Source organism: Malus domestica, chromosome 11 (assembly GCF_042453785.1).
Source record: "Malus domestica chromosome 11, GDT2T_hap1".
Classification (NCBI taxonomy): Eukaryota; Viridiplantae; Streptophyta; class Magnoliopsida; order Rosales; family Rosaceae; genus Malus; species Malus domestica.
In genome coordinates, this window is record NC_091671.1 from 13,325,074 (window position 1) to 13,339,155 (window position 14,082).

General features: G+C 34.1%; 1 protein-coding gene across 1 annotated transcript; it reads right to left on the minus strand.

Annotated features, from left to right (window-relative positions):
• Window positions 1-308: 308 nt before the first annotated feature.
• On the minus strand, window positions 309-2,206 carry LOC103448062 (transcription factor RAX2-like). Its single transcript, XM_008387300.4, has 3 exons — window positions 1,963-2,206; window positions 1,705-1,834; window positions 309-1,307 (listed from the first exon to the last, which is right to left on the minus strand). Exons 1-3 carry the CDS (start codon window positions 2,096-2,098, stop codon window positions 512-514), a joined length of 1,062 nt encoding a protein of 353 aa, XP_008385522.1. The 5' UTR covers window positions 2,099-2,206; the 3' UTR covers window positions 309-511.
• Between the last annotated feature and the right edge of the window lie 11,876 nt (window positions 2,207-14,082).

Consider the following 14,082-nt stretch of genomic DNA (forward strand, 5'->3'; position numbering starts at 1 on the left):
TGATGATGTTATTTAGACACACAAAATTAACATATTGACACATCTCAAAAGTCACCGTTATCAATTATACAAATGAAGCTTTGGAAAATGAAAAACAATAAGATAGCATTGCATGCCTTTGTTAAACCAGTTCGTGTTTGCATAAGGTTCTTGTTCTTTCTAGCTTTCATGACACATTTTTTATTCTGAAGACGTTGCAGTGAAGGACCGTACAACAACATATCATCTTAATCATCATCAGCATTCACGTACTCTCAAAATGAAATGCACAAATTAACAAAATAAAATGGGCTTCACCATGTACTGTAAAAAAAAAATAAATCATCGCATATATCAGATTCAGAGTTCAGAAACATATAGATTAGAGGTCCACTGAGTCAATCTTCCTGAATATCTCCCCCACCCCCACTCACCATACCCCATCAAATCCTTCTGATCATTTTACTTACAACAGTCAGTCAGTAGACTCAATAACTCTTCAGCATTCCGAAGCTACTAGCATTCAATAACTTCAGTAGAAATACATGACCTCCTCATCATCTTCTGTCTTGCTTTCATCAACATTGAATAATAAGCAGTTAGACGTAGAGGAACCGTTAATAATAGTATCATGATTATTAGTATTTTTACTACCAGAACTAATCAGCTGCTGCTTAACATCTTCATCCAGATCAGAAAACTCTAATGTGTTGTTTTCTGCTCCAAAATAAAACCCATTTGGCCTCTCAGTCCATTGGTTGCCATAGTTAAGCATCATGAAGCTCTGATGATCAAAACCCATTTCTTCTTGTTTGATGTTATTAATCTCTGATCTGCTGCAGTAGTCATAGCTGATCTGGTTATTACAGCTTCCAGCAGATGAAGTACTGCAACTTCCTTCACTTCCAAACATGAGGAGGTTATTGTTGTTATTTTTCTTCACTCCAGCTGGGTAATTTAGGGTTTGGAAAAGAGAAACAGAGTTGGTGGAAGTATTTGAGAAATTACTGGATGTCAGTGAAACTTGTGGTGGCAGTGGCAGTGGCAGTGGCACTTCAAACCCTAAGAAAGATCTGTCGTAATTGCTTAGGTCTTTGTACAGTGATGAGAGAGGTTCAGATTGAATCAATGATTGGTTTTGGTAACTGTGATGAGAAGAAGAAGGAAATGGAGGAAATGGGGGAGGTTTTGGTAAATTTCTATGGTGGTGACGAGCTGGAGGAGAAGCCATATGCATCCCCATGAGCTTCTTCTTGAGCTTGGTGTTCCAATAGTTCTTGATATCATTGTCAGTCCTGCCTGACAGCTGTGCAGCTATAACTGACCACCTGTTGTTAATTACATATATAATTATTCAGTAAGTACCAGAAGAAGCAGAAATTTATTCTGGCTTTCCCTTAACAGCTGTAAGTGGGTGTTGATGCTAGATCCAAACTTGGCATGCTCAGTGAAAATATCCAAAAATAGCAGATTCTTGATATATGCAGTAGTTTCTATAAACAAGATAAAATAAGGCAAAAAAAACATGACATAATCTTTGTCTTTTCTTTTTCTCCTTTTTTTCCTTTTCTTTGGTACTGATTTTGGATAGGTCATCAACATCTTTCATGATAGCAAGTGATAATTAAAGGCAAAAAAAAGAGTAGACTCTAGAATATAGCTTTGGAAATTAGGTAAAAAGAGAAATTAATTAATATATTTAGTAAGAGTAGAGTAGAGAGTTACCTGCTTCCAATGCTAGCATAGAGGCTGCATATTATTCTGTCCTCCTCATCAGAGAATTCTCCATGTTTGATGTTTGGCCTCAGATAGTTAAGCCATCTCAATCTGCAGCTTTTCCCACATCTCTTCAGACCTGATCCAAACACCCAATTTAATTCACCCAAACATAAATAACAACAGAGAGAGAGAGAGAGAGCCGCCGGGGGGGGGGGGGGGGGGGCGGCGAAGGGAGAGGGAGAGGGAGAAGAATTGAACCCTTACCAGCTTTCTGTGGGAGAGCAATCCAATTCCCACCAGTCCCATATTTCTCTATGTACTCCTTTAGCTTTGAGTCTTCTTCTGGTGACCATGGTCCCTTCTTCACGTTTGCTTTGTCACAACAAGGAGCCCTCCCCATCTCTCTCTCTCTCTGGGAGAGAAGTCTAGCTTTTGATCTCTTGGGTATCAACTAAACTCTTTTGAGGAAACAAAGGTCTCACACCTTTTGAAATGGACTTTGGTTGGGGAGGTGATGATATGCCTTAATAATGGTATAGAAGGGTTTGGACTTGGACAGCGTGGTACACTAGAAAAAAAATATTTTATTCAGTGGTAGGCTTTTAAGTCAAAATGAGAGACAATGTTCAATCATCAGATTTCTAACTCCTATGCCAATTAGCTTAGCTAATCGAACTTTCTAACTTTCTAACTTTCCATCTCATATACGTTGGCACCCCACAAAATCAAATCATCATTTATCATGATCAACCTTCACTCTCATACGTCTTTTCTCAAAGAAAGTATCCAAAGTTTTCTACTAAGTAGAAACAAAATATATATGCAATTGAAGTTTAAATTTTCTTCAAAATTTTGGAGAAAAAAAATGAAAAAAAAAATATAAGCAATTGAAGTGATGGCTAGAGGCCTCCGTCATTTTTGACATTTTTCCAAATCACGGTCCCAAAGTAGTAGCCACAAGCTAAATAGACATAACTTGGTATGGAACTTCAAAACTAAGAAAATCTTTTTAAAGAGAATCAACATGATATAATTTTTCGGGCTAATAACATTTTATACCTAAATCAAGTTTGGAATAGTTATAAAAAGGATCAAGTTTTAGTTTTCGCACATCACTTTATAAGATTTGAAAACGTATCAATTTTTGTCTTATTTCTATTTGACTATCTTGTGCTTTGTTGATGTTATAAATGTGAGACATATCAAATGTGAAAACCATATACTTGTAGCATATGGGCCAAAACTAGTCGTCATGGAACTTTGGCTTCTCTTGTAGTCAATGTTCATTGTAGATAACTAATTATACAGTATGGCCCTAATATATGTATATGTATATGTAAGTGTGACTTCTATGCAGCCTAGAAATGGATCCCACATCGTTTACTGCATCCATGTAAAAGAGGATCGTATTGTGAAATAAACGACAAACATAAATTTGTACGATTTAAAAGCTCATGATGCAAGATGATAAAATTGGAACCTTTTAGCATATGTTGAAAATCACTTAAGACGAGGGATGAAATAAAATATAGTTAGCTCCAATTTTTCTCTAATTAATTGTATTAATACACAAATATGTAGTCAATATTATTGATATTGTCGATAACTTGATTTAAGGGTTGTTAGTTTGATTGACGATCTGTGGCTCATATATAAACCTGACTAGAAAAGTGCAATTAAGTTTAACACAGTTTAAGATACATATAGGTTTGAATTCATATTCAAAATAATGAATGAAGTTCTTCATATATAATCCTTCAATGTGTTTTTTAATTTCAAATTTCATCATTATATCTATTAAGCAAGATCCACGTGATGAACATAAAATATGTTAAGAACCGATTTAATTAATATTCATATATGTGAAACAACTATATATACATAACGCATCACAATATCACTTTTTCGTATCAAGATATTATATTTGTCCGAAGGTACATGACGATGCAATTATCCTTGTACAATATAATTCACTTTTCATATCAATGATCATATTGCATCTATGTTGTGGATACACTATATTGGATTCTTGATACAATCTAATACAATTTGGTAAACTTGTATTACCTAACCTAATTTTCTGGACACGTACGGTTAGGTTATATATAGAAGAGTTATGTTGTATGCGAATTTTATATATATATATATATATATGTATATCTCAGTCACTCTATATAATTGATGAATCAAATGAAAAGAAAATTTTCTTCTTCTTTATTATTTCATTTACTATATCTTCACACATCTCAATGTAGTTAGTTTGTGATCGTTCTTACTTATTTCCAGCAACACAAAAACTAGGGAAAAGGAAAAGAAAGTTGTCTTTGTACTTCCAATTAACTTGCTATATGATATGCACTTATTAAAATATACGGATTTGCAAGTGCAAAATGAAAAAGTGATGGATTCTCAATACAAATATGACAATCACTTTAGTTACATAGAACCAAGCGGTGCGTAAAAAAAAAGTGTCCTAAGAAGCTTAAAAGTTGAAGTAAAGATGGGGTTATGCCTTTTTATTGTTTTTAGCTTTTCTTATCAATTGTATAAAATATCAAAGAATCATTACACAATAATCATGATCTTTGTTATCTAGTAGCTAGAGTACAGTACATGAGATGCACATGCAGAGTAACTGATGAGAGTGATCATATAGTTCGGACCCATCAATCAGAACCTTTACCCTTAAATGCATCTGATCAGGTGCCGGGGACCGTAGAGGCTAATCAATGCCTCCTCCTTGGATTGACGATGCATCATAGCTATTGTCACAACTAGTTTAAAACAGGCAAACAATCTTCAGAGATAGTTCTCGTACATTGTAGCATTTCCTCACTGGGATACATCGATCATAGTTGGGGTATACCTAGGTTCACTATTTGGGTTTCTGAGCGACCCATTGAAATAGAGGCCTAATAATGGATCACTCTGAGGGACCCTACCTAGATACATGATGTTGCAAGCCAAAAAAATACAAAATTGTTTGGTACAGGAATGATGACCACTCTACATTGTTATAAAAAGAAGAAAAAAATTGTAATTTTGTATGTATAACATCTTCAATGTTACGTAGTACTGAATGTTATATGTGGTTTAAAATTTTAATTTGATTTTCACAACTGTTAAATCTTTTATGTTTCGTTTCAACTATTTATTTTTCGTATCACCTAATGCACAACTGCATAATAAAAATTGGAAATGCATAGTCTGAAATCAGGTTGACCTATTGAAAAATGTGCTGCCAACTGTAAATGTAAGGGCTATGGGTTGTAATTTTGTTTGGTTCGGTGCATTAGTGAGAGAAAATTTCGTTCATATATTTTTTAATATTATAAATTTTGATCCCCTAAAATAAAAAATATATACATTAGGGTTTTTGTTGTTGTAAACATTGGGTCATTTTGGGTTTTATCGTTAAAGTGGTTATGCATCAAGTCATATATAAAATGTCCGAAGATTACCAGAAAATGATCATAAGAAATTGATAGGGTATCTGCATGACCATAAGGAAGTGTTCAAAACATCAATCCTAAAATTCCATTGATGTAGTTCTCTTGGGTTTGTCAGGGAGAGTGAAAATTACTTCTTTGTGTATTGAACTGTGTACAGACTCATTTTCTATTAAGCACTAAGCCATTAAGGCATTACGAAGTTACAAGACCATGTGGAAGGAAAATATGCAGGCGTACTCTTCACAATAAGCGTCTCGAAATTTCTTTTGATAGTTTACATACATGTGAAACACATGTTAAAGAAAAAAAAGCCCTAGGCTTGGACCAAACTACTATAGCACTTAGATTATTATTATTGCATCTGACATTAACAATTGATTCTTGCGTATGTGTTAGGGGAGAAGGGAAGAAAAGGGGAGGGACATTTCGCTTTTAGTTTCGAGTGGTGTTGTCCACACGCGCATTTTTACCTCTTAATAAACACTCTCTCATTTTCGTTGTCGGATCAAATGAATTGAAGAAGATCAAAAGACAGAAATTGACAATGAATATGTGAAAGGTAAAAATAAGTGTATGAAGATAGCACCATCCTTAGTTTTTAGTGCTAAATCTTGAAGGAAGTATGTATATGCCGATATGCGTTAGAAAGATGGTGGAGGGAAGGGGGGACTAGGAAAAGAGAGAATATAATATATATATATATATATATGTATGTATGTATGTATGTATGTATGTATATGCAAAAATAAATCATTAATCTAGTATTCTCTACGTACATTTTTGCACAAATTTTCCTCTTATCATAGTTCATCTCTCAAATTTTTCATGAATTTTGTTGTTCTCCTCTATCCCAAACAGAACTGAAGTGTTTTTCACTAAGATACACTAATCTAACCACACATATATATAATAAGGAAGCATGCTATATAAGATATAATACGAAAAAAAAAATACTATTCCCCAACCAAATTAAAAAATTAGTGACATGAGTGTCATTACATTGACCATTAGTCTTGGACGTGCATGCTTGTGTCTTCATCACTTTCTCAACGGTTGGCAAACTAAGCTAGACAAATGTTGCAGGCTTAACAATTACAAATTTAATAACTGAAGTGGCCTTCTAAAAAGTTAGGGTTCCATTTGGATTTGGTGGTACTTGAACCTTTTATTGGTCAACTTTTTTGAGTTGTCTCTATAAACTTCTATTGTTCGACCCATTACACTAATTTAGGAAGTTATCCCTACTCTCGTTAACTGTGGGAGGTATCACAAATATTCATTATTGCATCGATCACTAGAAATTTGATGAGTTTTTTTTTTCTAACAAGTTATCTTGCACTTATTTTTGGTGTGAAAAAAAAATGAGACCACTTTTAACGCTAAAATAGATGCAAACTAGAAGGAATGGCCAAATTGATTAGCGGCAACCAATCTTTAGGACGAAATTGATCGATTTTTAACTGTAGGAGCCAAAATAAGGAGGCATACCAATTCTAGAGACCATTATAGAAGCAAACATACTCCAGGAACAAAAATGAGGACCTTTATATTTAACAGGGATTTTCGGGCCAACATGACCACTTTTAGTGCTAAAATGGACGGAAACTGGACAGAATGTCCAACTTGATTTGTGACAATCAATATTAGGGATGAAGTTGGTCAATTTTGAAATTTAAGGACCAAAACAAAGAGTTATACCAATTTCAGGACCATGTAGAAGCAAACCTACTCTAGGGATCAAAATTAGACTTGGCATTTGTATAGTGATTCCTGTGTTCGTGTCGCTTTCGTGACATACCTGATATCTTGATGGGTTGTTTCATGTAACACTCGTTAAAATAAACAGGTGATAGGACCCGACCCGTTAATATTAACAAGTAAAATGACCCATCCCATTACCCGTTAAAGAAAATATATTTTAAATCAATAGATAATGAAATGAAAACATAAGACTAAATTAGTATTACATATCACATTGTCACATATATATTATTTCAAAACATAAAAACATATTGTCACATATTATTGTAGTAACATTTTTAATAGTTTTTCAATTAATATAGAAGAGTGAATATATATATATATATATATATATATAATGCTCATAATGACAAGCTCTATAAATTTCGTGAAGGGCTCAACTTCGAAAGCCGACACCATAATCAATAAACCATAGATTTAAATGTAACCGTCGATTGTCATTTTACGCTTTATTCTTCTCATCGGATTTAGTTTTTTTTTTTTTTCACATTTCCTTTTTTGAAAACATGATTTTTGATTTAGTGGATGCAGAAAAATGAACAGTTCAAATTGTTCATATCAAGTTCAGATACGGTTAGTGAAAATAATGCTCAGAGTTTATAAAGTTTGTACAAATTATATAATATTGACTCATATTTCAATTAACCGTAAACCCCAGAACGTGATATCCACTATTCAAACCGTTTATTTTTCTACATCCACTAAAAGATCATGTTTTCAAAAAATAAAATTTGAAAAACGAAATTTGGTGAGAAGAATTAAGCGTAAACGACAATGGATGGTTAAATATAAATCTATGGTTTATGGATTATGGTGTCAGATTTCGGAGTTGAGCCTTTCACGAAAGTTATAAAGCGTGTCAGTACGAGCGATTGTAATTTTTTTTTTAATTTTTTCACACATCTACATTAATTATTATGAATTTTTATTATTTTTGCACTCAAACAAATAAACTATTTATGAGGGTTTGGAGGGTTTTAAAAATCTAAACGACGATGTAACTATTGTCTAAGGGTAGAGAATCAATCACCTGCGTTTATATAATCTTTTTTCAACTTGGACATTAATCAGTATGAATTTTATTTATTTTGAACTCCCCCTAAAATACTATTCATGAGGGTTTGTAGGTTTTAAAAATTCAAATGACGATGTACCCATTGTCAAAGCTTAAATGATGTGACCACAAGTATTTGCATTTTTTTTTCATATTTTTAACACTTGTAATGACTTATTGTGAATTTTTTTAACTTGCTTTGGTATTTTTAAATTGCTGTGTATTTTTTAATGTGCTTTGGAAAATTTTTTCACTTATATGAGATTAAGTACTATGGCTATCGTAGTAACTAGTAAGGTTTTTTTTAATAGTTTGTTTAAAATTATCAAACTAACCTTTTTATTAACAGGTTATTCGCGTGTAAATTCATGAAGAATCTGTTATTAATAGGTGATTCGATCCTATTATTAATCGTGTTGACCCGAAATTTGATTTTTTTTCGTTATTTTCATGGTGCATTAATAAGTCGTGCGAAAAATGATCAAGTTAACCTAAATGAGAATCAATTTAATTAACTGGGATTTCGACTCCAGGATCAGCCGCCTCGGCTGTCTAGCTAATTAGTGACATCACAAATTGCGACAGCCATGGCGGGAAGCATCGTGTTCAAGATTCGCGCTACGGCCTCAGTGGCTCACCGCACGAAACGTGTCTTCGTTTGGTGCATCGGGCATCGTGCTGCCGTTGGTTGGAGTTTTCTAGCATTTCTTATATTACTAATGTCAGGGTCGTATGGCGGTATGAGTGAGTCAGGCTAAATGGGAAGGGGGCAGTGGGATTTGGTTGTTGAATTGCATGGCATTTGGGGTGGGTTGGTTTGATGAGAATTGAGATTTGGTTCTAACTTCCACGGATTAGAGGGCTTGGGAGAGGAAGAAAAAGCAATCAATCTGTCAAATCTCTAAGGCATTTAGGGAGCTAAGAATTTGAATGTCAATGGAGGGATTATTTATGGGAGGGGTGATGATATTCACACACCTTATTTTAGTTCTCACACATTTTTTTAATTTTCGGTCGTCGGATCGGATGAATTGAAGAAGATCAACGGACAGAAATTATCAAAGGTGTGTGAGAAGTAAAATAGGGTGTGTTGATAACATATCTCTTATGGGAGTACTATCAAATATTTCGAATTTTTCAACTACTAAATTTTTTATCAAAATTTCGCGATTAAAAAGTTTAAAATATCATATATATCTGACATTATAGAATATTTTATTAAAAAATACTCAAAAACAAATGAACTACTAAGTTCCGCCATATATTTTTCAATTTGTGTACATGTTTAATTTATTAAACAAGTTAAAGTACATCTTTTAAACCCTTTTTCTCGGGTGGTTGAGGTTGGTGTCTATATAGTTAGGAGTTTGACATTGCGGTAACAAAGATGTTTGAGAACAAGATCTCATATCGGGTATATAACAAAATAATATAAAATTAATATATGAAAGTTTTCCCTCTAATATTATTGAGATCTTTTATGATAAAACCCAACACCTAGTAAAAAGTGGTTAAGTAAGGACCATATTGGTGATATCAGTGGTTGCCATGTTGGGTCTATAAAGTTTATCATGGTAATAGAGCAAACTATTCTTTCAACATGTCTTGTGCCAAATTTACTGAGCTCAAATCTGCTTCCATAGGTTGGGCTTTCGAAAAGTTGCGGTAAATCTAGCTTAAGGATATTGAATGACTAGGCCCTCAAAAAGTTGTGTTGATTCTAGTCTCTGAATGATGACCGACTTTCGAGGGGTTGCGTTAACTCTGGTATAATGACTTGACCAGTTCTCGATGTGGAATTGGTTTCCCATGTGACCCCGTGTGAGGCCACTCGCGAGGAAAAGTGTAGTGGAATAGGATCCCAGATCGGTCATATGACAAAATAGTATGCAATTAATATATGGAAAGGGGTATGATCATATATAAAGCCCTCAATCCTGATGGAATTATTCAAAATACTGGAAACTCCTGAGGACTTGCCTAAGTTTCCACCCTTGACATCACCAATACCTTTTGTGATAAAACTCAACACCTAATAATATGTGGTTAAGTTGAGACAATATCTGATGTTAGTGGTGGACCATGCTCAGTCTATAAGGTTTACCAAAAGAATGTTAATTTGGAATTTTTCTATAGTAGGAATTCGTACCTTAAACATTTTAACTATAAATTCCTCAGGTTTTAGTAATGATTGAATATGCTTTGTTGAGCTTGAACTTGGTAAAGAAGCAACTCATTTGATTGTGATTTTCATTAATCAAGTATATGAATTTGTATTGACTCATGCACTTATTAACTTGATCAACTATAACATGTTTTTTGATCAATGTATGTTCAATAAACTCTAAAGACTTCATTTGGTTGGGAGGAACTTCTAAGAAATTATTTGAATTTGACAAGAAGGATAACTCTACCATAAAGGATTAGAAACTCTCTGCAAATTCCAATGAATATGGTTTGAAATCCATTTATTTGATTTGTCTCCATTCTTATTCAAGTCAAGATTGGTATGCATGCATGGAAAGGTTCTTTATCATAGAATCGGCTATTATGGAATGCCTGATTGCATTTGCACATGATTCGTAACAAACAGTCTTTTCGAATGTGAATGTGTGATAGTCTAAATAAACAATAGTACTTCTATCATTTCATATACATTCCTAAACTTGAAATCACTTCATCTAATCCCTACAAGAAAAGTTGACAAGCCACTACATTAATTGTACAGAATGAGGTGTGTAAAAATTTATAGTAGCTTACACAATGATACAAAGCATTTTATTTCTTTTATTTCTCTATTACATATAAAGTCTGTCCTTGATATGTTGATTTTTTCATACAAACAATATTGGAGAGTGAGAAAACTAACAATAAAGAACCTCGTGTGAATGTCTATATACTCTTAATTACGATGTCGCTCAACAAAAATCGATAGTTATCTCCACAACTAACTAGGTACATATTGCGTGATTGATTGTGCGCCATGGATCAATGTGATACCTCTACATTAATTGAGAGATTTTTTAGTGTGATCGGAACACGGAATGGTACATCACATGTCTCTATATAAATTGTGGGATATGAGTGTAAAAAAGTTAATAACTTTAAAAATAAAATTTACCACAACTTATATAGAAACACGTGATGTACTATTTGTGTTCCGGTCACAATGAAAATTTTTCCCATGTTAATCAAGGACTACTAATCCTTAGTATGCGCACGCAGCACAAGTTAACAGCTGACGATAATCTTTTTCTTATTGTGTAAAATGAAGTGTTGTTCGTACCCTTCTAGTTCTCGCAACACACTCTGTATTACAAGGAATACATACAGCAGCACTTTATGAGAAGGATTTGACGATTTATACCGTCGGACAAGAGTCGTGGCTAGCCTAGCTACTAGGTCATGCATGGCAGTATCCAAGATCTTTGAGCAGAAGTAGTGTCTCTTCTCAATCTTCTCCAATTACTTGATTTGTTTTAACATGTTTCCACTAGGTTTAGGCCCACCTCCGAAGAATATATTTCATGGCACCATCCTTCATCTTCAACCTTTGTTTCAAACACGACACTGTTACATTCTCTCTCGAGGCTTCTTCTAGTGCACATCAAGTTTGAACATTTAACTTACACAATGGAACAAAAATCATTAGACCAATTGGTCTAACAGTGATCCAACGTTTTTGTTCCATTGTATAAGGTGTGCAAATTTAATGTGTATTCGAGAATTTTCATAACCTGGTGAAATCGGCCATATTAAAGTTAAAAAAATAGTAAGTGCTCAATTGCCCTAATGATTAGATTTTTCTCTTCAACTCATTGTGTTCCAAGTTCAAACACATCATCCCTCCTTCTAACTATAAATCAGTGTAGAATATCACTTTTACTAAAAAAAAAAAAAACACTTTCAAAACAAAAAACAAAAACAAAAAAATTGGATGCATACATTAAAGTAAATATGCGGGTCTAAAGCTTGGGCCTCATTATTATTTATTGTGGGTCAAAATATTGGTCCTCATTTTTTGTATGGATCGAAGCTTGGGCCATTTTAGTTCGTACATATATGACCCGACACAAAATATGGAAAAGAGAAGCAAATTCTGGGTTGATGCCAGCAATTGTGGAGAGTTTGAATTTGGACACATAGAGCACCGGCGGATCCATTAAGTGGCGGGGGTCAGCTGACTTTCCGAATTTCGATGAATCTTTATGGATGACTTGGAAGCTGCCTCTTTGAAGGTTGGAGTTGTCCTTCATAACATGCCCTATAACTACTTGATAAAATACCTGAAAGAAGAGTTGTCATTCTTATTATTATTTTTTTTAAATATCAATTTGAGTATTATATTCTTGCTATGCGTTCAAGTAGTAAATTTTCTCAATTGAAAGGAACTGGTAGCCTTGCAAACATAAAATGGTGGAAACGGGGAGGAACATAGTATATAATCATGTGTATTTGCTAATTATAGTGGCTTCAATTCTATTGGTTGTCACTAATTTAGTGGAAAGAACCTTTTTTTCCCAATGAAGTTCATTGCATAACCTAATGAGGATTCAATAGTTGAGTGTTAGCATGGTGATTTATATTGAAAACGCGTCGTGGACAATTGTAACTTGTATTGTTATTTGTTCTATAATTTATGAATGATGAAACTATGGTTTAATTTTTAAAGTTATCATATGTCTAAGAAAATTTTGAACTTTTAAATATAACCTTTCAAATAATTTTTGCTGGATCCGCGACTAACAATGAGTTCAAGAAAAATGTTCTAACCATCAGAGCAATCTACCACTTGCAGCAATTAATGGGGTTGATTACACCTACAGCCACAAAATTCTTTGAGGGTGAAATAATGGTCTCTCTCCATGAGCTCGAAACCAAATTGGAATCAAACCTGCTAATAAATTTGTGGTGCTTTCTTGTCGTCACTTATGCTACGCCGCCGCACACTGGCATCTATCCGTTCTCCCCAGTTTTAGCAAGGGTTTAAATGACGACCTCTATTTGATGGATCAAACACTTCATGCACACCAAACCAATTCACTTGTTTTGTGAATCTACCAACTCAAATGATATTAGTCTTGCTCAAGTCGAACATGAAACGTTCGACCCGATCTATACCAAGTTGATATGTTTCGTTAATTGATTCATTGCCTCAAATACTGACTCTCACCAATTTTAATCGAGAAAAACTTAGGAGCCGTTTGATAACTATTTCGTTTATATTTTTTAGTTTTTGGTTTTTCAATTTTCATTTCTTTTGAAACTAAAATCTTGTTTGCTAACTACAGACATTAAAATTTCGATGAAATAAATATTCACTAACAAATAAATTTTGACTCACTAGGACTTATGTGGCGCACAGTATGGCTCTCGTCAAATTGCACACATTAGTTGTGACTCACCAAAACTGAACAAATCATCGAGAGTGACACATGTTGACATCTAAGACCTACATTAAACAAATCAAATCATCAAAAGAAGAACAAATTAACCCTAATTGATCAAACCAAATTCACGCACATCCGCAGACGGAAGCGAAATCCAGAATAAATTATTCAAAATGCGTATCATAATGATTTTCGAACTTTTTGTTGATTCGGAGCTAGCCAAATATGGCTAGTCCTACTTGTTTGTCTCTTCAAAGATTCGATTTATCAGAGTTCCCCTGGTTGGAGTTCCAGATTCATAGCTGAAAAGCTGGATGCTGGACAGAACAAGCCTATATATTCCTGGAAGGACTTGGATGCCTTAAGAAATATTTTGTTAAGTTTATTTTACTCAAGTCATTAAGCATGTTAGAATAAAACACTTGTGGACTTTTCATCATTTGCTTCCTTATCGTGGAATATAGTTAATCCGACAATCTTTCCAAAGTCAACTAACTTCGAAGTGAGGAGTACTGAGGTGAAAAACAGGTAAGCTTGTAGGCCTGGGATAGGGCTCGAAGCTCCCCTAAATAACGTTGATTCAGAAAAAACATCACCTCCCAACCTCTCTCCTACCACGCCGCTGCTACCCCTGACGCTCCTCCCTATAGTCGAGGAGGATTCTTGGAATTATGGTTAAGACATGTCCACTTCAATGTTATGGGCTACATAAAATAGTTGCACTGGT

Excerpts from the sequence above, each read along its gene's own strand:
- LOC103448062 (XM_008387300.4), bottom strand. The coding sequence starts at position 2,098 with ATGGGGAGGGCTCCTTGTTGTGACAAAGCAAACGTGAAGAAGGGACCA. Across the intron at positions 1,835-1,962 it reads TGCTCTCCCACAGAAAGCTG|GTCTGAAGAGATGTGGGAAA; the intron begins GTAAGGGTTCAA and ends TGTTTGGATCAG. Across the intron at positions 1,308-1,704 it reads TATGCTAGCATTGGAAGCAG|GTGGTCAGTTATAGCTGCAC; the intron begins GTAACTCTCTAC and ends AATTAACAACAG.